General features: G+C 39.9%; 2 protein-coding genes across 6 annotated transcripts in view; one reads left to right on the top strand and one right to left on the bottom strand.

Annotated features, from left to right (window-relative positions):
* The first annotated feature begins 420 nt into the window (after positions 1–420).
* LOC117991332 (uncharacterized) lies at positions 421–14,144 on the top strand. Of its 2 annotated transcripts, XM_034978897.2 has the most exons (18): positions 421–647; positions 735–820; positions 957–1,000; positions 1,117–1,326; positions 2,093–2,187; positions 2,655–2,761; positions 3,212–3,589; positions 3,942–4,361; positions 5,873–5,998; positions 6,650–6,694; positions 7,031–7,660; positions 8,496–8,651; positions 9,462–9,651; positions 10,661–11,024; positions 11,231–11,396; positions 11,576–11,771; positions 12,477–12,609; positions 13,464–14,144. In XM_034978897.2, the coding sequence occupies exons 1-18, from the start codon at positions 538–540 to the stop codon at positions 13,596–13,598; spliced, it is 3,591 nt and encodes a 1,196-aa protein (XP_034834788.1). In that variant the 5' UTR covers positions 421–537; the 3' UTR covers positions 13,599–14,144. The 2 variants fall into 2 exon arrangements, with proteins under 2 accessions (XP_034834788.1, XP_069360964.1); XM_069504863.1 differs by lacking the exon at positions 5,873–5,998.
* Positions 14,145–15,327: 1,183 nt separating this feature from the next.
* gus (splA/ryanodine receptor domain and SOCS box containing gustavus) overlaps positions 15,328–24,850 on the bottom strand; it is a 99,199-nt gene continuing 89,676 nt past the window's right edge. For all 4 annotated transcript variants that reach the window (XM_069504970.1, XM_034978904.2, XM_034978907.2 and 1 more), the window contains exons 2-5: positions 22,725–23,027; positions 19,876–20,137; positions 19,281–19,536; positions 15,328–19,025 (exon numbers count right to left, since the gene is read on the bottom strand). In XM_069504970.1, coding sequence (XP_069361071.1) covers positions 18,889–19,025; positions 19,281–19,536; positions 19,876–20,137; positions 22,725–22,915 — 846 coding nt within the window. In that variant the 5' untranslated portion in view covers positions 22,916–23,027 and the 3' untranslated portion in view covers positions 15,328–18,888. The remainder of the gene's footprint in view (positions 19,026–19,280; positions 19,537–19,875; positions 20,138–22,724; positions 23,028–24,850) is intronic.

Genomic DNA, 24,850 nt, shown 5'->3' with positions numbered 1-24,850 from the left:
GAGTAATGTTACCAACTCATAAATCACAGTATAAATATTGACATTAGTAATAATACGATACCGTAGACTGAATAAAAAAGCTAGACTAAATTACTGTGTAACCGCGTCTGAGATAGCGTCATTGTATTTCTCATTAGTTATAATTACTTTTTACATAAAAAACGTTTAATAGAATAATATTGTTGATCGGTTAATACAAATATTGTCTACTAAACAATGGTAATTGTCATGTTATTCATCGTTACGTCGTGCTATCTCAGATGCGGTTACACAGTCCTTTAGTCTAGCTTTTTTACTCAGTCTACGGGTCTACTGTAATACCATAAACTAGAAAACAAAATCTTCTATGCTAATTTTCTTAACTGGCAATAAATATCTGCGAAATAATTGTGTACATCTGTGTTGTCAACAATAATGCATTAATTGTCAAATTTCGAATTTTAACGGCGTTTGACTTGTGGAGTGGAGTATGGCCGGTGGAGTATGGCTAAAGAAATATTTTGATGTTACGCAAGTTTTTAAAGTAAGATAAGCACAATGGATAATGCTTTAACCCCGAATAAGATCCAAAGATTGATTAATTTTGCTGAAGACAAGTCATTTAGTTTGCACCGCCGAGTGCTGACTACAAATGATGAAACTGAAAGGTGAGATATTTTTAAATATATTTTCTTCTGGTTTCTTCATTATATATTCGGCAATGTGTTGTGATTATAAATATTGTTTATTTTTAGTTGTGTGGGGCGTGATCAAACAAGTTCTAACCAAACAGACACTAATTGTGTATCATCTGGAATACTCGACTTGGAAAATATCGAAGGTGATTTCCTGTTTACACTTCTCTGATAAATAATTTTGGAGATGCTTAGTCTAGTGAATTTTTCACATTAAAAAGTCATTTAAAATTGGAATAAGCACTAACTTTGAACTGTTGACTGTTACTTATTTTATTGCAGGTTTTGGTGAATCTGGTCTTGCAAGTATTTCATTGAGAAAATCGGTGAGTATTAAAGTAGACAGGAAAGCACTCATTTCTACAAGAAAACTCTAACAGTGACCCTTGGCAGTGAGAGAGGTTGTAGAGGAAGAAGAATACCTATTTTTAATGTATTTCAGAACGTCTTCAATCCTGGTGAAATGACAGGCCGATCCACAGAAGCAGATAATGCCAACAACGAAGACCCTGGCTCCTCGAGGGCTTTTGGCGAGTACGGCCGTTACTCGATGTCTTTGGACAACATCACAAGCCACATGGATAAGCAGACTTGTGAAATACAGGACCTGATGAGGCATTCTATTGCTACTAATTACTCCTTTCACTCTAAGGTACACACACACGTTTAATAAATCTGAGTAGACTCCTGCGGTAGTGGAGTATTGCGGGAGGGGTAACAGTTGTCACAAGAATGTAACACTGAGCTCTCGCATCACGTTGTCACAGCCTAGACCTACTTTTACTTGTACAGTTGTACAGTTATTTGTAACTTTATTTAATGTTTGATTTATACTTATAAAACCGCTTACGAAAGTCTGATAGGTATAGTACGATACGATAATGAAATAAGTCTATGTTGTATGATCTAGATAATACTAGTTGAATATTATTATCTATTAAATGTTCATCAGTTATGCATTATGCTTGTAGTAACATAGTAAGTAAGGAGTTTAGGATTTTCCATGGGATTAATGAAAAAGAAATTCCTACAAGAGTAACATGTCGAGCACTGGATGTCTAAAGACTGATGATGAATAATTAATGATGATGAATGATGATGAATAATTATGATTTTTTTTTAAACTTTTATCTTCTTCTAAATATATAAAAGGAAAAGGTAACTGACTGACTGACTGCCTGACTGATCTATCAACGCACAGCTCAAACGACTGGACGGATCGGGCTGAAATTTGGCATGCAGATAGCTATTGTGACATAGGCGTCCGCTTAGAAAGGATTTTTGAGAATTCAACTCCTAAGAGGGTGAAATATGGGTTTGAAATTTGCGTAGTCCACGCGGACGAAGTCGCGAGCATAAGCTAGTTTACAGATAAAGTCGCACACATAAGGTAGTTAATAAATAAATTGGAATTTCAGAAAGATTTAACTGCTGCGGAAGCATCATTTGTAATGAAAGAAGGTCGCTTGCCAGTACCGCAGAGTGCTCAAATCAACATTCAGGACAGCATGTCGTAAGTATTATTTGTTTTGTTAGCTGCCTGAGACACATTCAACATGTGACAGCAGCAGATAGGTTTTTTCCACTTGCTCAGAAATTGATTCTTTATTATAAAAAATGCAAAAAGTCAATCACCTCATTTCAATATGCAACGAAAACACCAACGAACACCTCAGCAACTTCCAACACTGTAATAATAGAAATAGCTGGATAGTTTCATACTACTATCAATTTTATCATTCTAAGGGTGTTTGTGCACTAATTCGTATTCGATTCGTTTCGCACAAACATATGTACATTTTGTATGACAGCCACTTCGAATCACAACAACGAGTCGAATACGAATGAGTGCATCAACGCCCTAAGTCCATGTCAAGATGGTGTTAAGTCTAGACATCACTCACCACTTCATTATAATATTAACTTAATTTAACAGTAAATATAATAAGCAATTAATTTTATTTATATTTTGAACTTTAGAATGACTGGGACAAACATATCAGCGTATTTCAAGAATCGATGTCCTGAATTTGGAAATATACTTAGTCACATTGGTAGTCCAGATAGGGGGACAAGCATTACAGAGGGTAAGTTGAGGTATTTTTTTTATTTGATTACAATCACTACCCACATAATAAATGCGAAAGTGTGTTTGTTTGTTGGTTTGTTCTTCAATCACGTCGCAACGGTGCAACGGATTGACGTAATTTTTTGCATGGGTATAGATAAAGACTTGGAGAGTGACATCGGCTACTTTTTATCCCGGAAAATCAAAGAGTTCCCACGGGATTTTTAAAAAACCTAATTCCACGCCGACGTAGTCGCGGGCATCAGCTAGTTACTACCATAATTTCTATAGTCTCATTTATTTAAATATCTCATTTTTACCAAATGTTTATAAAAATAACATAGCAGGACTAACAAAAAATGAAATAACAGAGACAACAAACAATAAAATAATAACAAATACGAACAGAAACAATAAAAAATAGAGTAACAGAACCAACAGTATAATTTTTATTATTGTCATTTTTCAGTTTCATCATTGGGAAATCAAGAAGCTTTCCAAATCAATCCAAACACTACGTACAATATGGACCAAAACTTAGACTGCGTGCCAGTTAGACAGCCTCGCGAAAAGGCACAGGAAAAGCCCATTGCAACCAATTTATTTCCAAACAAAGAAGATTCACCCGTATTTGCCTTACCTAAATCCCCACCTAATAAAATACCTAAAGTACCTATTGGGGGTAATAAAGCAATAAATCAGATTTCAAGTCAGAAACCGTATATGAGTTCAACCAAGCCTACAGATATGTTGCTAAGAAACTTGCAGACTATGAACTTGGCATCGGATGACACTGATTATTCTATAGAGAATTCGTTGAGTATTTCTAAAATTGCCGACTATTTAGGTAAGGACATTAACTGTACCTTGATTGCTTAGTTAACAGAATATGTTATTTTGTTATGCTTTAGTGTAGAAATTTTATATCGCGCTAATGTAAAAGAGCATAGCTTTTAAGTTAGCGCGCTTCAATGGGGCCGATTCTCTTGTACACAATCTCTAAACTAAACTAAATTAACAAGTCTGAAACTAGTGCTATCCTTTTCCGCAAGCAACATTATGAAAGGGATAGCAATAAATTTAGATATGCCATTTTAGTTCAGTTTAGAGATTGCGTACAAGAGAATCGGCCTGAATGATGTCTCATCTCAACTGAAAAAAATTAAAGTTTAAATTAAAATATCTGTACCTATTTTTAGGGAAGGAATCGAACATTAGCATATCCGAAATGATGAAATTAAATAATCGCGCCAAACAAGTCAATAAAAAGCAACCACTCACAGAACTGCAAGTCAATATTCTCGAGAATAAAGATTCAAATAAGGAAGTGTACGTGAAAAATCTCAGAGACACTAAAGGCGTGGAAACAGCAAGTTCTTCAGGCACAGTAAATACTGTGGTTTCAGTTGAAAAACTCAAAACAAGTGAAAAAAACGTGAATCCTACTATAACTGTCACCCGTTCTTCTACACAAAGTCAAAATGATGAAGAAGAGTTAAAAAGCCCTAGAATGACCCGTTCTAAATCGCCGTCGAGCAAAAGTCAGACTACTCTAAATACTGTTCAAGAAAGTAATGCCAGTTTCAAATCTGGAAGCAGTCCTCTCTCTGTCAGCAAAGGTATGTATAAATTATCACTTGTTCCCACTAATTCAACTGATTAGTTCAATTGTTGAACTAGTAAGACTTTTTTCCCAGTAGTAGGTACAACTATGTCAATTTTTTTTGTAAAAGTTGAATTACTGGGACTAAAACATAGTTGAAATATAGTTGATAGTATAGTTGAAATATAGTAGTATAGATAGTGAGGGGAAAAAGACTGATTAAAATAAATCAAAACACCGGTCAAGTGCGAGTCAGACTCGCGCACCAAGGGTTCCATACTACAGAAGAAGAAAAACGGTAAGAAAAGTAAACCTGTACGCAAAGTACAGGTTTATTGTTAATATCACAAAAAAATATGGTAGTTAGAGCATTGATTTAAATATTTATTATTAGATCATAATTATTTCAGATTTTTCGTTTGGTAAACTTTGGAGACAACATTTTGCGATAAATCAAAAACTATTTTGCTTAAAAATAAATAAAAATATGTTTTAGAATATGCAGGTCCTTCCCTTTCATATGATACCCCACTTGGTGTAGTTCTTGGTATCTTGAAAATTGAAAATACTAATTTGTTGTTCATGAACACATTTTAATTTTTTTTGTGATGTAACCACAATTTCACAGTTTTCTGATTTTTCCTTTACTTGTGCTATATAAAACCTACCTGCCAAATTTCATGTTTCTAGGTCAACGGGAAGTACCCTATAGGTTTTCTTGTCAGACACGACAGACGGACGAACAGACAGACAATGAAGTGATTCTATAAGGGTTCCTTTTTCCTTTTTAAGTACAGAATCCTAAAAATTAATTTATGTGTTAATTTATGTATAGCATTATGTTTCTGAGTTTCTTCAGTCGGATTTTTTGTTTAAATTTATATTTTTTTCTTCAATATGTTTTGCTTCTTGTTTGCTTTCATTCAAGTATTTTAGAAAGGTTGTGTCACTTTGTGTGGTAGCTATCTGTATACAAATTAAGGCTTTCTTTGATGCCTAAGAGCCATTACGCATGATCGAATAGTTGCCCGCCAACTCAATCGACGGCCACCATTTGAATGTAATTTACATGGAAGTCGCCGTGTCTATGCGCACGGAGTTGCGGCGACTGCGTGCGCATAGATTTTAATGGCCGCCGTCGCGGGCGACTGGTCAACCGTGCGTAATGGGTCTATATGACGCTATTACAATATAAACGAAATTTTTCATTTAAAACAAGTCTATCAAACTTGGGTTAGTCTAATAGAGCACTTTTAATTAAATTGGTTATGGGTTGATATCATTATTACAATCGCATTGTTGTTGTGATTGGCTGAATTTATGGTTTTCTGGTTGCAATAATGCATCGTAGCCAATAGTGAGCTGGCGTCAATCAATCACAGATCACACAAAATGCAAACCAATGTCTGCCTGTGATTGCGATCGTCCCACTGTATTCATTTTACCGTGATCAATCCCCTAGGCAAAATGCCGGGGAAACTATGGCAAAGAAGGCAAAGATACATGGTGATAAGTGATAACGCTTAGTTTCAGGCGACGCTAACGCGTCTCGCATCCCCTCCCCGACCATAAAGTATAGGGAGTTAGATCATTCCGTAAATTGGGAGGAGGTGCTTTGTCGAAAGCGCTTCACTCAGGAGCAGCTGGCTAAAGGTTTGTGGGCCTCGCTTCGCTTACGTGGGGATATCACTAAAACTACTAATAAAACTAATACCTAAAACATAAAAAAAATATTATTACTAATTAATGTGGCTAATTACTTATGTTAACAGCATGACAGCTAAATTAAATTGTTCTGCTGAAACTATTATTTATCAACTGCCGATACGATTTCAATAAATAAATGGATATTTAACCCGCGCTCACAACATACTTACTTTTTTTGAATTGTTATTATAAAATCACACCGAATATGGTGAATTATTATTGTGTCCAATGGTGAAGTTATTATTGTGTACCAAAGATAAATAAAACTACTAAATGTATGAAAATAATGTATGATTGTAAATTGTTTTTTTTACTTGATGCGGTTTAGGTTTTTAAAAATCCCATGGAATTTCTGATTTTCTGATTTAGATGCAAACTATCTCTGTAGAAAATAAATGATTCCTGATTATATTTATTTGATTTGATATTTGATTGATTTTTACACATAAAAATAGGTTTTTTAAGAGAGACAAAAAGTAGCCTTTGTCTGTCCCCAGGGTGCAAGCTGTCTCTGTACCAAATTTCTTGATGGACCATAAAAAGCTAGCAGAGAAACACATTTTCGCAAATATAATGGGTATGGTATGGGTTTTTCAGAGCCATGGGCGGCAATCACAACGAGTCGTGTCGAAGGATTTGTTGGTAAGTTCTTTCTGTCGTATATTGTCTGTCAATATCCATACTCTTAAATCTATCATTAATTTACTTTGTGCAAACCATTCCAAACTGTAACCTAGATAAGAAAAAATTATGCTTTTGATTAAAAAAACCACAATTGATTGAGTGGCGCTTCACGTTTGTGGCACCACAAACAGCAATCATCGGCAAACAGTAAACACCACCGATGGCTTGCCTGCCAATCGGAGCGCTCCAAAGCGTTGGCAAGCATATGCAAACATAGGTCCACGCGCTTGCTGTTTGTTATTTGTCACAAGCATGTGGATGCGGTATAACGGTAACAAAAATTACCATCCGCAGGTGTAAGCGTCACTGTTACCATCTCAGTGACAATGCTATCCGACAATTGGCTGAGCGGAAGACTCCAATTTGACGATCTACCCAATATTAGCAAACATCTTACTATCGAAGTACCGCGCCATCCTCTACTCCTATCGCCGAGGAAAACCGAGAAGTTCACGATAAACATCACGTCTAATATAGAAATGGATAGATCCTTGCCATTCACATTGTTCCTCAAAGATACGTCGATAGATGGTGAAGCTGAATATAAAGAAAACGTGGAAGTTAGCTTCAAGTTGCCTATGATACAAGCACTGTCTTGCGATGGAGTGAACAGAGTCACCTTCCCACCAATACAAGAAAAATCTTCACTCACTAAATATTTTGTACTCATAAGTGACTGCCCAGTTGACTTACAATTAGAGTTATCAATTCCAAAGGCAGAAAGCATGTTCTATATCAAGTCCGTTCAAGAAATTAAGAAGAATGACATCAATAAGGTGCTCACGGATCGTTCACGGTGTGTAGAAGAGGGCCAAGTGAACGCTAAGAGAGGTATCAATAAGCAGCTGTGTAGACTGAGCAGCGGCAATGCTATCAAGGTTGCTATTATATTCACCTCACCGAAGTTAGCTGAATTGAGAATGAGTAAGTATCTATCCTATAAAGTTTATATATTTAGAGCCTCGATAGCTCAACAGTTAAAGAAGCGGACTAAAAATCGAAAGGTCGCCGGTTCCCTACCCGTTGCACTATTGTCGTACCTACACCTAGCACAAGCTTTATGCTTAATTCTAGGGGAAAGGGAAATATTAGTCAGCATGATAAACTTGGCTAAAATTCTTTAAAAAAAATACACACTTTAAAGCACGGTTATTACGTATACGGTATTTCATCATCACCAACCCTTCGTCAGTTCGCCGCCGGTCTTGTCTCAGAATGAGAGGGACTCATGCCATGGTCCGCCACTCTGGTCAAGTGCGGATTGTCAGACTTCACGCACGTTTGAAAATATTATGGACAACTATGAGGCATGCAGGTTTCCTCACGATGCTTCCTTCACGGTTAAAGCAAGTTTTATATAATTGCTTAAAAACACACCTAGTTTCGAAAAGATAGATGTGCATGCCCGGGATCGAACCTATCGAATAGGAGGCGGACATCTTAATCACGGATATTATTCTGTGGGAGTGGGTGCGTCCTGCGGGATGGCCAGCGTGTAGAACAAACTCTTTACAAGAAATTGGAAGGAAGAACCGCGGACGAGTCGTAGTCGAAGAGTGGGTGCCGAGCGGCATGGAGAATATGGCATCGCACCCGCTGGCCACTCCCGCAGGACGCACCTTACAGTACCTACTTATTAATTTGGTATACTTAATGATATGTGTATTATACACGAAATTTTTTCTAAAACATTTAATTATATTAGTTTATTATGTAAATTGATATTTTTAATTGAAATTCCGTCTGACTCGTCAAACAGATGATCAAACGGATCAAACAGCCACATTCGAGAGCACTCTCAACGTGGCAATGATCGGCATCGGCACTGTGCTGAAGAGAGTGAGCCTCGTCGGGGCAGTGGGCAGCGCCAGTCTAGCCGTGCGCCCACCCGTCGGCAAGCTGCTTCTTACTAGCGGTAAATATATTTCTTGTAATAAAAATAATCTCAACTTATAAGAACTGACTTTATTCCATCTATACAATGCTTTATAAACTTCAACCTTCAAAGTTCTAAACTATTAACTTCTTCAAGACAATTATAAATTCTAATCATTCCTGCTTCGAATCAATAGCTGCCGCTTTTCTTGCCGCCATTTGCCCCAATTGTCTTTTTTTTTAAATTCAACTCTAGGCAAAGGCAATGCCGCTAACACTTGCTAAATAACTAGCTGACGACCGCGACTTTGTCCGCGTGGGTTTAAGGTCGTTGAGAATCTCGTCGGAACTCTGATTTTCTGGTATAGTTCTTGCATTTCACGAGGGCGAGTTGCTCATGCTTGTGTTTAAAGTAAAGTAAATGTGTGCGTTTGCGAGCACTTGCTCGCGGCTGATTGATCCGACATGCACGCACACTTACGTAATGTCCATGTATACGACGTAACCACAAGTAAAATTCACTCGCCTTCGTGAATTACAAGAACTGTATAAAAAGTAGCTTGTGTCACTCTACAGGTCACTGACTACTTGTACATCCGTGTTCTTTAAAACAAGGTAGTTAAGGCAAGGCTCATTTTGCTTTAACGATCAAATGTTTTGACTTTTGACAGTCGAATTCTATCAACGTATACTCTCTAATCTCAATCTCATCTTCGATGCTACTTATAATCTCAATCTTTTAAATATTAAAATCAATGCGAAAATCAAAGAGTTCCCACAAGATTTTAAGAGACCCAAATCCATCCGGATGAAGTCGCGGGGCATCATCTAGTAAATATATTTATTTCAGAACCCACAATACTAAACTTGTGCAACACTGGCACCATAACTGGCGTATGGGCGGTGAAGTTCCGGGGTAAGACCAGCCCCGAGGGGCAGTGGCCTTTCAAAGCTTTCGCCACCAAGGTCGAGATACGTCCTGGTTGTGCGAGCCCATTGAAACTGGTGTATTTGGGACCACCTGATATATTGAATGAGGGGTTAGTAGTGTAGGACCTTACGATAAAGTCAAACTCAAATCATGTTTCAAATTGTAACCATTGTACGCTTTTTGATTGTCACTTGTTGAATTTGTAAGACGCAATAGTGATAGTTAATTACCCAAACTTAAAAGTAAAGCTACGAGGGTTTCAAACGCGCCTGGGTCTGAGAAGAACCCACAACAAACTCATCCTGATGAACCTATCGCCGGCTCACTACAGAGCACGGATCTCCTCTCAGAGTGAGAAGAGTTTTAGCCATAGTCTACTATGCTGGCCATGTGCGGATTGGTAGACTTCACACACCTTTGAGAACATTATGGATAACTCAGGCAGACAGGTTTCCTTACGATGTTTTCCTTTACCGTTAAAGCAAGTGATATTTAATTACTTAAAACGCACTTAACTGAAAAGTTAGTTAATGTCTACAAAACAAAAAGCCACAAAAAGCTTGGGGTGCTCAACAGAGCCCGAGCACAGGCGACTATTCTATTACGCTGGCCATACACGATCAAGTTTACTAATCCACTGATACTTGATTCAAAGGTGCTTGACATCATGCACACTTGTCTTCATACACCATTTACTGGACGCCGCTTCAAGTCCGCTGCAAAATTGACCGGTAAACTTGATCGTGTATGGCTAGCGTAAAGCGGAAGTCTGATCACGTCATATTATACAGTATCGCTCTCGTGTTTGGGCCGGAACACGTCAACAGCTCCTTTCATTTGATCGGATTCAAAAGCAAGCCCGACTTATGTACAATCCCGGACTAGCTAACTCATTGGAAAGCCTAGATCACCGTAAGCTCTCTTTGCGTGTTCTACCGCCTTTATAACATGGAGTGTTCCGAGGAATTATTTGAACTTATCCCACCCTCTTTCTACAGCCGCATTGCACGCTGCCATAAGCAATTTCACTCTCACCTGGGTGCCTGGTGCACTTCGATCAGTCATTGTGACAGATGTTTTCTTCCATGCACATGCAATTAAACTGATATTTTTTGCAGGACATTGATACTAGAAGATACATCAAACGGCAACATAGCCGCAATCGATATCGCAGGCGGATCGGATAGACCCAAAACCTTCCCAATCAAAACCAATTACAAAGATATGTCATGGGTCCGCGCTGGTAGGAAAGAGATAAGTTTGAAGAACTCTACAAACCAGAAGATTCAAATCCGATGTCAAATCATGGGGGAGGGATTCATGTTAGATAGTCCGGGCGTTGAATCCAGAGGAACGTATGTGCTTTCGTTCGGTCCCTGCGAGTGTAGACCGTTGCCGATTGTCTTTGCTCCGAATTCTTATCTGCCGCACACGGCGACCTTGCATTTGGTGTTTGATAAGAACAGCGATTATTGTAGAAAGGTGAGCTTTTTACTCATTGAATATGTTCATTAATTATTTCGTATGCGTGGAATCCATGTTATAGATCTTATCTCCACGTAAAATGATTATCTCTCATTTTGCAAAATTGTCATGTTAATTAATTTTCTTACCCTATATTATGAAGAAAAGAGAAGTTTATATTCTGAAATTTAAGTTTTGTGATGATATTACGTTCATAAATTCAGATCAAACTTCACGGCTGTGCCAGCAACGACAGCGTCCGTTGGTCGGGGCTCATGACGTACGGTGACACGGCGCTCGTGCGCGCAGTGGCGCGCGCCAATATAGAGTTGAACCTCTTCAACAAAGCCTCCGCGCCCGCCTTCCTCTCCGCCCGCGTGCAGTTCAACTGTAAGTAATGATATGAAACGACAGCGTCCGTTGGTCGGGGCTCATGACGTACGGCGACACGGCGCTCGTGCGCGCAGTGGCGCGTATGTACTTATGTATGTATGTACGTATAGAATATAGATGCAATGTTACAGTCAAGTGTACCCACTCATACAAAATATGTAATTTATTTTTTGCAGTACAATACAGATTCCTAGCGGAGGAATCGGAGCTGGTCGGGCATCGTCGTGTGATGAGTCGTCGCTCGCAACACACCTTGTCGCTGTGTGTGCCGTGGGCGCGCCTGGAGCGCCGCGCGCGCGCCTCGAACGCCACGGCGCTGGCCACCGTCACCGTGCTCACTGGCCCCGAGTTCACGAGGCGCAGGATACTGAGGTATTATGTTATCCCGTAGTATAGTATTTTATAGCAGCGGAATTTGAGCTCATTGGGCAAAAATCTTCACTCGCAGCATACCGCATCACTACGTATAGTATTACCACGTTTATAAGTTACTGAGTACTGACGGTGTACCTTAGAAATCGTATATTTGAATGGCGCGAAAATATGTCAGCCAATCATAGCGCATGTTCGGCCGCTATTGGTTGTTGCCTATGCGCCATGTTTTGTAGTCGCGAATTATGAGGGAGATAGCACGAGCCTCCGTCGTTCTTATGTTAAAAATCTTAACGTCAAGCAATAAGGTCTGTATTTCATTGGTGAGTTCGGTTTTAGTCGGCGGTAAGTTGCGCTTTTCTGCGCAATAGAATTTTGTAGATGCTACTTATAAAAGTCCTTGCTCGCCTCGGAGCTGGCGCCATCACCATAATAGCCCCGCGTTTACGAGGCGCAGGGTATTGAGGTATGTACTATCCAACATTTCCAGCATTTAACAGGCTTCTAGTACTAAGGGTAAGGACACACAGTGTGGTAGATGTGTTCGTGTTTGGATAGCTCTCTATAAACCAAGACCTGATTTTTCATGAGTGCTGTTTGCCGTTACCAAAAAAAATACTGTTTCCAAAATACATATTTTTGTCCTACGATTTGGACAATAAAATCGGACCGGTTTAGAAAACCACATAAATTTTATTTTCTCAGAATACTCAAAAGTGAATCGAAAGGAGCATTGGATGTTTCACTACTGTCCGACAACTTGAGGATGTTAGCAGAACCTTTCGAAGGGGAAGATCCTGCCCTGGAGAGCTATCTTGAAGACTTTGACGAAACTAAGGTATGGATATGGAAGTACCCTATACGTTTTGATACCTTTGATACTCCTGACCGACACGACAGACAGACAACGAAGTGATTTTATAATGGTTCCTTATTTTCTCTGGAGATACGTAACTCTAAAAATTAATTTTGTGTCGTCAGTTAATTACCTATGCATATCAGGTAGAGTTGTAACTTTGGCGACGCGACGGGTTGATTGTGATGATGATGATAAACGATTCAGAATTGTTTGATAACATACAGGCGTCGATTGTGATGTTTTTCTCTAAATTAAATTTAGAGTATCTGCATCTTTTCCTTTTTAATATTGCTGAAAAAGGACGGAAAATGAATTTTAGTTCATTCTACAACAATAGCAAAGAGTATATAATCACTACGTTTTAGGCTCACGACCTAAAGTCACGAGGTTTGACAGTTCTAAATCAAATTCGGTTTGTCTATCCCATAGATATATACCTACAGATATGCAACTAACGTGGCCCCTATAGTCCCTCTCGCTCAAGCAGAGGTACTTGCTTATGAAATGTTATTCCTTCTATTTTACGTTCACCTCGGCTATTGTAGACTAGTATACTACAATCTTATTACTTAGTTCACCTACAAATACATCTTGACAAACAAAAAAAAGTGGCCACGGTGATAAGGACAAAAAATTATCATTCGTCACGTTCTAATAAGAGCTAAAATGCATTAAGCTATCTCGCTCTAACAGTAAGTCACAATAGGGCTACTTGTGCAGGTATTTGTTCTGAGGTCTATCCCTTTCTTATTACATTAATAACATAAAGATCCGAATAATTTAAAATTTAGTTTCGCTCAGATTCAGTACCAATGTTATTATTACTTCTACAGGAGTCACTGAACGAGCTGATCGAAGGCTTACAAGAGCTCACAGCACAAATCGACCTGCCGCTCGACTTCGCGGACGATCACACGATCCTCATCGCGGATGACACAGTCTTTGAACACCACACCCTGTGCGAATAAACGATTTTATTGTTTGTTTTTGTTAATGAATTTGTGATATTATAGTTAGTATGTAGTTGGTGTAATTGTCGGAGTCTAACCGCCGTACTCAGAGTCAGAGAGTTAAGATTGAGTTAAAACGAGACAGATTTATGTGAGATTTAGCTGTCTCGTTTTAACTAAACTTAAGTAACGATTAAGCGACTCTGAGTACGGCTGTAAATAATCGTAGAACTATCCACCTCACGAAGTGCTTATTCAGGCCGGAAAAAAGCAATTTACGGCAGTATATTGGAAAATGTGGGTAATTGTACGATCGGATTACAACATACTTTTTAATAGTTATGGAGAATTATTCTTTGCTTAAAATAGTTTCATGCATCCGTCCTAAGACTGTATAAATAATTAAGCATTGTGACTAATTCCATTGTACACAATCTCTAAACTAAACTAAAATGTTACGCCTAAATCTATTGCTATCCCTTTCATAATGTTGCTTGCGGAAAAGGATGGCACTAGATTTAGGCCTGTTAATTTAGTTTAGTTTAGAGATTGTGTACAAGAGAATCGGCCCCATTTATGTACTTAATTTAGTTCTACACAAATCTGATTTGACAAATCATAATCCGTGACAGGTCCAGATGGCAATTGGAGTATGAGGCGGGGGACGCCCCGCACACCCGCACTCGCCCGCACCGGATTAGCGCGGGGGCTATGTGGGTGTGCGGGCCGTTCCCTCCCCGATTGCTATCTCGAACTGTCGCGTACTATATTGTTGTAGAAAAGACGTCGATGTTTAAAGATTTGTCAATTTAAGAGTAATATTTTTGTGTACAATCGACCTATGGTGCAAATTGTCCAATTAAATTAAAATAACTTTGAAATTAATTAGAAATTAACTATCTAATTTATGTAATTTTATTATTATTATTTTCAAGTTGCAGTTTGATACTCAGCGTAAACCGACCCTCTTCGTAACCGATTTCGTTTATTGATTATTTAGTATGATGATAGCATTGAAATAAAATAAAACATAAGTTTATTTGAGACATAAGACGTAATCAATTCAAAAATTTAAACAGAGTCCAAACTAATTTCATCACAAGAATCCTAGGGAGCTTTCTATTTTAATTTTTTTTCCTCAGTGATAGTTTATTTAATGATTTTATTAAAAACTAAAGGACTGCAATTATTCTTTTGAAAAATATTGTCATTTAGTGTATAGAATGGATTTCTAATTTGTAAACTGAAACTGAACTTCTAAGGGCTATTTTCTGGAGATGCGGAGAGTTGCGTGTCGCGTGGTGCGTCGCGTCGCGCTGTTAATACAAACATATGGCCAAGTATGAGAGCGTTTATGCAGAAGCGTTTGCTTGTTAACTGGCGTATCACGCGGCATCGCATGAAACCACGCGACGTTATTCGTAACGAGACCAATATCGCCATATCATCGTATTCTCGTGTGACGCCGCGGCCACTGAAGCTGGTGTCGCTGCGATTCTCGCAACGCCTCTCCATAAACGGAAAATCGCGTGCCGCACCGCGCGGCGCGCTGCCTGTCCAGAAAAGAGCCCTAAATCTAAACTGGCAGGTGCAACAATTTCCAATCGCCTGCGCAAATAGGATTGGCAGTTACATAGCCTATTGTCAGTTTTATACCCGCCTTTTTAGTTATTAATTATTTTGTTTAATTTTATCTAAAAAAGTATATGTATGGAATAAATTATCCTTAATAAATAAAAGAACTATATTTTATTTCATAATCATTTATTATTTTCTTAACCAGTATATTTATTCCAATCGTTTTCCTATTTTTTTTTATTCATTGTATCTAAGAGATTCCGCTGTCAATCGCAGTTGTCTGTTAGAAATGACTTTAAAAATATTGCCTACTACTTATAAAACTAAAATGCAATTTCCACTTATAATAATTCAATAAAGGTCGCAAAATGATATTTTATATACAGGACTAAGGTTCAAAAAACTAAAATGGATATTTCGCTAATTATATACCTTATCCTTCCGAATGAGCCCCTTTCTGTTAATGTATTGAAATAAATTAACACTAGTTTGGGCAGAAAAGAATACACTTAAATAAGCATGTATCTCTCGGAGCTCATTCTAAAGGACTTTATTTCATTAGTATATCGAGCTTGGTGTATTTTATGTTACCATGAAATCTAGGTCTTATACAACAAAAATATTCCTTATCATTCGGCTCGCACTCAACAATCGCTCGTCATTCATTCGTCACTCATTGTCCATTCATTCGTCATTCGTTCACACGCACATGAAACGCTCATAAATGTCGCATTTGGCAGTTTATCATAGTTACTTCACACACGTCGATATTCACATGAAACCCCTCGTATTCATATTTTACAAAATAATATACTACTTTGCGTTTACATTCAACGTTAAACTGTGTTATATAAAGTAGAGGTGAAATGTGAATACCGACGGCAATGAAAGAGCTCCGCGCGGGACTACTTGCCGTACAGTCTACATACAAAAAAAACTTATTGAAATGGAAGTACTTATTTTACACATTTCTCAATATAACTAATTTGCGTTAAAAATGGCTGACGTATTCATTCATTAGAAAACGGTGCTTTGAAAATACTATTCTCAAAAACTTATTGCATTACACCTAATAGTCTAACGTCACAAACGAAGACGAAGAGAGAATAACAGGAGTTTCTAAGGACTCGAAACATTAGGTACATCGCATCCGCGAAAGATGGCATTGTTAAGCCAGATTTCTAGGAAATAAACAAGAACAATACTTTGTAGTAAATTGAAAGTACCTTATGTTTTTATCAACACAAATTATGTTTTGTCATTTAGGTGGAAATCTGGCCTTACACATTGAATAGCATTAGTACTGTGTCATGTTCACGAACACAACGCAAGGAAGTAACGCCAAAGCGTGCCTTGCACTGCGAGTGGAATCCAGCTGAGAAAGCAGTGAGAGATTGAACTCTGATGATACATTTATTTATCAGGTAGCTCATAATTCGCTAACGATGGAAGGCATGGTGTACACGCTTAACATTTACAGTTAACATAACTATGCTGAGATTTACTCAAAATTAGCATATTGCTCGATTGAGAGCATTGTTTGAGATCAATTCTCTCAACTCGACTCTGACATGGTTAAAGTAAAATTTTCAGTAGCATTTATTTTTAAACAATATAATGCGTGTCTCCGTAGTTATATATGTACACATCACACAATCACACGTTTTTACAATAGGAATTAAAATCCTAAACTAAAAATAAACCAGTCACTAAATGAGCTATAAAATAGTATGCAAGATTGCCAACGATACACTGGCCTAGACACGAGCGGCGCACTCGGGGAGAACGATCTAACATTAGATATCGATATCGCGGAGGCTCGTCAGTTATGTATAAATCGCTTCGATCACTCTTATAATATTTCTTAACAAGTTAAATACGATGCTCTGCAGTGACTAGTCCTATTCAATGCAGATATTCATATTCGATAAGAGATCATATGGCTTTCAAAACGTGCGGCTCGCATATGGATCGATGTCAACACAAATTTTGGTCATGATTTTCTGCCACATTTAACTTATAAATATTATCGTATATAAAACGTCCATAATTTGATAATATCGGTAACGGAATAGTACCGTCGTAGTAACCGCCCACCACTACAAGCGTCAAGTGATTATTATAACTAACCCATCCACAATGATTGAATGCTTCACAAACTTCTTATGGTATGCTTCGACACAAATGTAACAATATTTTCACATACAAAAATGCTGGTGTTTCCTTTAAAATATAAATATCACAGATAGTGCAAAAATAAATCATAATGTTCATCGAAATTATACGTAACATGTTAAATCAGAACATCTAAACCCGTTACATTCATGGAACTGTGTAATTAAATTTATAAGTACGCATTTTTGGAATTATTATCATAGTCTTGTAATGATTGTTTTGGAAGTTACATAATATGCTACAGCTAGGTTTTGGAAGCAAAGTTTTGTATTATTTTCGCGCTTTAGATGAATAATGAATTCCTCGAACTGTAAAAGATATGAAATATTGAAATAGGTATTATATTTATAGAAAGTTACAAATCTCTGATGATTCTAATTTCTTTGGCTTGTATCTCCATTAATTAGTTTAAGAGCCGATTCACACAACATGCCAATGCATACACAGAATGTACGTCACACATGTCTGCATAGACTGATAATAATTATAAAGTAGGTTCTTTTGAATAGTAGAGCAAATGTCAAGCAGTGTACTTGAGAATATCTGAGTGGAAATTATAAATTCTCTATTTATTAATTTCTTGGCGAAATTCGGAATCAGCTCTTATTACAACTTTAAACTGCCCATTATTTCGATTTGAGATACTAATATTTTTACTAAATTGCGGAGTAGATTATCATTCTGTGGCACAGTCACGATGTAATATTTGGAAGGAGCAACATAAAATCATAGTCCATATTGATTTCAGCCGTTAACATAATGGATAGGATAGACACTACATCGAGGAGTCGTGTTCGAGGTATGATATCATAAGTTTCGCATCCGTTAGAGCGACGGGAAGTTGCGTTTGTCGAAACTGTCTACATTTGAGAGCGTATGTTCGATTGCAAGCATGCTAGCCCGAATGCCCGAAGTAAACTTTGAAGAGGTGATTGATAAAAGCTGAAGATTCGTATGTTGGTTTTTCTGCGTTTGTCGGTTCTAAGTTGGCCGTCCAGAAGTACACACATCTCTATCGCACTTCGCCATTTTTTCCCTCTGGCTTGGTTTCCGCACTTAAACGTTTCCGTCTGTTGTGCGTCGCACGCCGCCATGACCCCAGGTCTGACTTTCGCGTTTTCAGCTCCTCGTTAGCATTGTTTATTGTTCGGGCCGGCCAAGTTTTTTGCCGGCTCTCTTCAGGAGAACCGAATCTTATCATATCTTTAGAACCCAAACATCTACGTCCACGAGGATATAGGTTTTTTAAATCCCGCTTTGCAACAAAATAGGTTGTCATTGTGGTGAGGAGTAACAAACATTCAAACTTTTACATCTAAATAAATAGCAAACCACAGACCTGCTGGTCGGTCAGTTTGCCATACTCGGGCAACACAGAAGAGTCACCATACCAATTTTCAGCCTATATCATACAGTTCATAATGTCAACGGGCTCGAGCGCTGGACGCTTGGTTTCAGACGTGGGTACGTCTACACAGTTAGCATGGGAAGCGTGTGCGTGCAGCGGGCGCGGTCATGTGTAGGGCTCGGGGCCTGCGACGTGCGGGGGCGGCGGCTAGGGCGCGCGGTACAGCAGGTAGGCGGTGAGCGCGGGCGGCAGCGCGAGGCGCGAGGCGGCGGCGCGGAGCCGCGCGCGCCCCACGCGCTGTCGGATCACGCGTCTGCACAGCTCCATTAGCGGTAGCGGTTCCGCTGTAACAATATAAAAGTATTCTCATTGTAAACTCCATCATACTCAGTCTCGCACTGTTTGAGATAACCAGGACAGCGCCGAGCCATTCAGTCTCCAAAGGGAATAATCAAGGAAACTGCTCAACAAGCTTAACATAGATTGCTTACAGCTATTTACCTATTTAACATTTTCTTGAGCATGATAGATCGGGGACAGTCGACGTGAAACAAGACTTAAAAGTATTGTATTAAATAATAATAAGGCACGCGACTCACGGTCGAGGCCGCCGATGTACTTCATGGTGATCTCGGCGTGGCCCCACACGGCGGACACGACGGGGTACAGCGTCTTGCCGCGCAGGCCGCGCGCCGCCACGCCCAGGTAGCGGCCGTCCGCGCAGAAGGCCAGCGTGCCCTCGTCCATGTCCAGCACCACGAGCAGGCGGTCGGGCACCAGGAACTGCTCGTCCGGCCGCAGTAGCGCGGGGTACGTGGCACCGCTGCTGCCCGTACCCTTTGCGTTGTGGTAAACCTGCGTCAAAACAACCACATCTTTATAATATAAAAATTCAGCTTCCGTATATTAGTGTCCGCAAAGCTCGAAAGTAATAATTGATGGATTGGATAATGGATGACTTGTTTATATACAACTAGATGATGCCCGCGACTTCGTCCGCGTGGATTTAGGTTTTTAAAAACCCTGTAGAAACTCTTTGATTTTCCTGGATAAAAAGCCTATGTCCTTCCCCAGGATGCAAGCTATCTCTGTACCAAATTTCGTCACAATTGGTTGAACGGGTAGCCCGTGTAATGCTAGCATCTCTAAGGCCTAGGCCTTGCATGTAAGGAATGATAACTTCGTCGACGTTACCTTATTTCTCCCGAGGTCCCAGCCCCAGCTCTGGTCGGTGGCGCCCACCAGGCTCTGGTAGCCGACGGAGTGCAGCGGCGCGTGCGCCGTGGCCACGCCCACCACGGCGTGCGTGCCGCGCTGGCGCGCCGGCCACACCACCTCCCAGCAGTGCAGGCCGCGCGAGTAGCCCACGCGCCCGCGGATGCAGTCCGTGCTCTGCGCCACCGGGTGCCGGTGGAACGTTAACGCGTCCTCCTCTTTCACGAATATGTTTAACGATCTGGAATAAAACAAAACATTCAATTAGTGGCGTTCAAACTTTTAGTAATATGCAAATATAAATTTAGGCGTAACGCAAACCAGCAGAGTCGAAGCGCAGCGTTATTCTTTTTTCTTTTCAGTAGAAAAATACAGCTTCGTTAAGAGTTGTTATCAACTCTTAACAAAGCTGTATTTTTCTACTGTATGTATGTCAAAGTGCATAATTTATATTGTTATCAAAAACTACGGAGATGAGTGACTCTAGAGTCTAGACACACGGACTGCATTTATAACCACATTGTACTATGCCGTACTAGAACTACACGCCGATTGCAAGCGACTGCACGCTGACTGCGTAATCGGTCATCAGTTACGACGCAGCAGTGTCAACTGTGACAACTGCAATCTTGCAGTCGCAAGTGTCAAGATATTGGCAAGACTTGGTTGTAGTCAAATCTTTAAAAAAGTAGGTAGATGTTATCTTTTTCCAGAGGTTATCTTTTTTTTGCGAAAAGAATAACGCTACATTTAGACCTGTCTTGAAAATTTGTTTACAACCGAATTAGCAATTAAGAGCAGCATGAGCACTTAAGATTTCATTACAATCATTTAAAATTATGCAAGATGACGTCAGAGTGTTTTTAAACATAATTACGGAGACCTATTGACCCGCAGTTTTATCGGTAAAATAACCTCGTTCCGTCATATACGTAAAGTCTATGAGTCGATTTGCTCCGAAAATGGCAATCAACAAGGACGCCTCGTGAAGGTTAACAAGCCATAGGATTGCTTTTACAACAAGTTTTTGTCAATATACAGCAATAAGGATTCGTATATTCGTATAAATTCTTGTGGGCTTTAATTGAATTAGTTTGTGCTATTAGCAGACTTTTAAAAGTTAGAAGAACTCGGCTAAATGGAAAAGGTCAATCGACGCCGTCATTAACCAATATGTATCCGTTCGACATAGGCTTCTTTTAAGTAGCGACAATGTTACCTATCCTGACATCAATTGGATGCGAAAGGCTCGGCATTTCGCATCCAATTGATGTCAGCCACTTTCTGGATGTTATCGCTCCACCTCTACGTTTACCAAGACGCGGCATCCACGAGACTGGACTGGAACCGTGGTTTTCCTCGAGAACGTGGAGAGGAGAACCACGGGTTCAGTCCAGGGGCCGTCGGTCCTCCGGCGAATGTGACCAACCCACTGCCACTTAACCATCTAGTCTATTTAAAAATAGTATACCTCGAGCTCTTCCTAATATAATATGTTAAGAAAGAACAGCTACTAGGGAAGATATTGATTATAGAATTTCTTAAATTTTTGAAAGTTTGTCATTTGACTCCATGATTTTATGCAATAGTTACGTCAACGATCATTGTAGTATAACACTTTTTCAATGAATAAAAACGAAATCGTGTCAGTGATTCTAATGGAAAAATGGTTTCTACGCAAAAAGGTAATCCAATTCAAATTAGTTCAGTCTTCGTTACGTGAACAGCTGAAACGTTCACTTTTATATTGTCTCATACTGGTCAAAGAATCAACTTATTTTGAGAGTATCTTAATCCGTGTATTCTTTTTTTGTAAGTATTAAAAAGTTTAAACGCACAAAAGAAAATTCGTTTTCCATCGGTGGTACGGTGGTTGTTACCAGAGATGTTACGGATTCAGACATCCGCATCAATTAGTACGGAGCTTTAATGCATACTGATTCATATTTGCAACAAGTGGTGCTTACCTCGCGCGTGTTTGCTCGTTGATATCTTCGTTCGCTAACTGACCATTTCAAAAGTTTACAATGGTACCCACCAACAGGGGGGATATTCGCATCCGCATCCGCAAATGCGGAACATTCGGATGTCAAAATATTGGCATCCGCAACAACCCTAGTCGTTCCATACTCGTTAAGCCCATTTACAACATTGCAGATTTTGGATTGCCTTTTGACGACCTCCCTGGCGCAGTGGTGAGCGCTGTGGTCTTAGAAGTGGGAGGTCCCGGGTTCGACTCGCGGCACGCAATTTGTTTATAATTTCTAAATTGACTCTGGTATGGTAGGAAGCTTCAGTCGTGACTAATTACCGGCACAGACGTACCGCCAAGCGATTTAACATTTCAACCTTTGGTGACCCGAGCAAGTAAGAATTACGAATTAAGAGAACCTACACTCCCTACAATAGACTCAGTGGTTTGCGCTGTAGGTAGGTACGTTGACATATGTCAGTCAGTCATTTTGTCTTTTACACAGTTTACGATCAAGATTTCGAACAAGTGCGTTGTTTATTTACTAGTAGTCTGAAGTCTCTCATCGGTAGACCTTAACCTTGACCTTAGAGCTCATAGACTCAAAAATTCGGATGTCTTAAGGCTGAGATCTATAGAGCGCACTTTGACTTTGCTCAGACTTAAGATTGAGTTAAAGCGAGACATACTTATGTAAATGATATAACTCTGTCTCGTTTTAACTCTGTCTTAAGTCTAAGCTAAGTCAGAATGCGCTCTATAGATGTCACCCTAAAACCTTGCAAAGTGGACGGCAAAATGTAGGAAAGCGGACCCACCACGGTGGCACGCTAAGTCGAAAGAAGAAGTCTCTTACCGGTCATCTGGGTTCCACGCATGTTTGATCTGTGTGTCGACATGCGCGGGGGGCGCGTCGAGCAGCGCGTCGAGGCGCGCGGGGCGCGGCGGCTCGGGCGCCAGCTCGCGCGCGACCACCGCCTTGAAGGGCGCCGTGCAGTCGCGCGACACCGACTTGACTCCGCCGGAGAGCTTTTGCCCCATGTTCATGCCCCTGCAGCGAGTGCGGGCGCGTTTCGGCAGCGCCTTGAGGCCGCCGCGCCGCGCCTCCTCCGCGCCGCCGCCGCCCCCGCCCCTCACTGAGCGCACCCCGCTCTTGTACCTGAAATTAACAAACACAACTCATTCATTAAAATACTCAAAACAATTTGATTGGAACTGTAATCCATACTATCCATACTAATATTATAAACTAGCTGATGCCCGCGACTTCGTACGCGTGGATTTAGGTTTTTAAAATCCTGTGGGAACTTAATTTTTCCGGGATAAAAAGTAGCCTATGTCCTTCCCCGGGTTAATTTAAGAATTCCCACAGGATTTCTACCAAACATAAATCCCCGCGGACGAAGCCGCGGGCATCATCTAGTTTTTTATATGTAGTAGGAAATCCACACTTTTTAGGATTCCATAACCGAAGAGTGCCAACTGGACCCTATTACATACTAAGCCCCTGCTGTCCGTCCGTCGTGTCGGTCCGTCCATTCGTCCGTCCGTCTGTCTGTCACTGGGCTGTACCTACCTCGTGAACCGTAATTGGTAGAGAGTTAAAATTTCTACTGCCGCTATTATAACAAATACAAAAAATGACAAAATGGCTGCACTGAAAATTTACAAAAATTAAAGTTTTATTTCTTGTACGATGGTACGGGATCCTTCGTGTGCGACTCGCACTTAACCGTTTTTTTAGTTTACATGTGAGCCCCTGACTGCAAACTCAACTGGCAGTAAGTGACAATGCAGTCTAGATGGAAGCGGGCAAACTTGGAAGAGGTCATCATCATCATGATCAACCCATCGCCGGCTCACTATAGAGCACGGGTCTCCTCTCAGTGTGAGAAGGGTTTTGGCCATAGTCTACCACGCTGGCCAAGTGCGGATTGGCAGACTTCACACACCTTTGAGAACATTATGGAGAACCCTTCTCACTCTGAGAGGAGACCCGTGCTCTGTAGTGAGCCGGCGATGGGTTGATCATGATGATGATCAATAATTCAAGGGAGATTATTGATCATGAATAATCGTTGAGACCAACGAACGCAAATGACAATAAAAGGGCACTAGAAGTCACGCCAGGATCCTTGTATATCAGGTCAAATAAAGTGATACACATCCCAAATGCAGCTAAATGACTGTGATTCGGTTCAGTCATTATGGCTTGAAGGAGTAACATCCAACTTTCAAATATTATAAAATATTGATAAGTATAATATACATATCTAAATCTAAATCTAAATCAGCCTGTGCTGTCCCACGTCTGGGCAAAGGCTTCCCTCCGATCCTTCCACAATTTTCTATTTCGTGCCTCTTCAGGCCACGTAACTGTAAATTTATCTAATTCATCACGCCAACGTCGCCTCGGCCGACCACGCTGGCGTTGATGATTCTGGGGCGTCCAAAAAGAAGCAGATTTTGCCCATAACTCATCTAGCATACGGCACACATAATATACATATATAACTAAGTATTAGGATTAAGGTTACTTGACATGACTCCCAAAATACAGTTACATAATATCGTTTGTCATAATGGTTTATTACAATTTAGGCCACAAATCTCGATGAAACACTTGCGTAATTTAACGTAAGTAGGTAATTGTTAGAGTGTTACTTTCTTTTTATTGTTGTTAGTTCAAAAAACTGGTTTTGTAGTAGCAAATAAGTGGTTTGATGTCATCACAGCAGATGCCAGATCGCAGGCGTCGCCGGCGCGGTGCCATAGAACGCGCATCTTATGTAACGTAGCGACCGTCTAACCGTGAAAGTCGCCGTTCAAAAGCCAAGGTTAGCACGGCCCTGGAGCCTCGATCTAACACACGCAAATGTTACCTACATAAACATAATATCTATTGGAGTTTTTGTTAATACGATCGTTTTTTCTTCACTATGATCTCATGTAATTGTATATCAAATCTTTAATTAAAATTGT

Source organism: Maniola hyperantus, chromosome 19, assembly GCF_902806685.2.
Source record: "Maniola hyperantus chromosome 19, iAphHyp1.2, whole genome shotgun sequence".
Lineage (NCBI taxonomy): Eukaryota > Metazoa > Arthropoda > Insecta > Lepidoptera > Nymphalidae > Maniola > Maniola hyperantus.
This window is presented reverse-complemented; position numbering and strand designations above follow the sequence as displayed.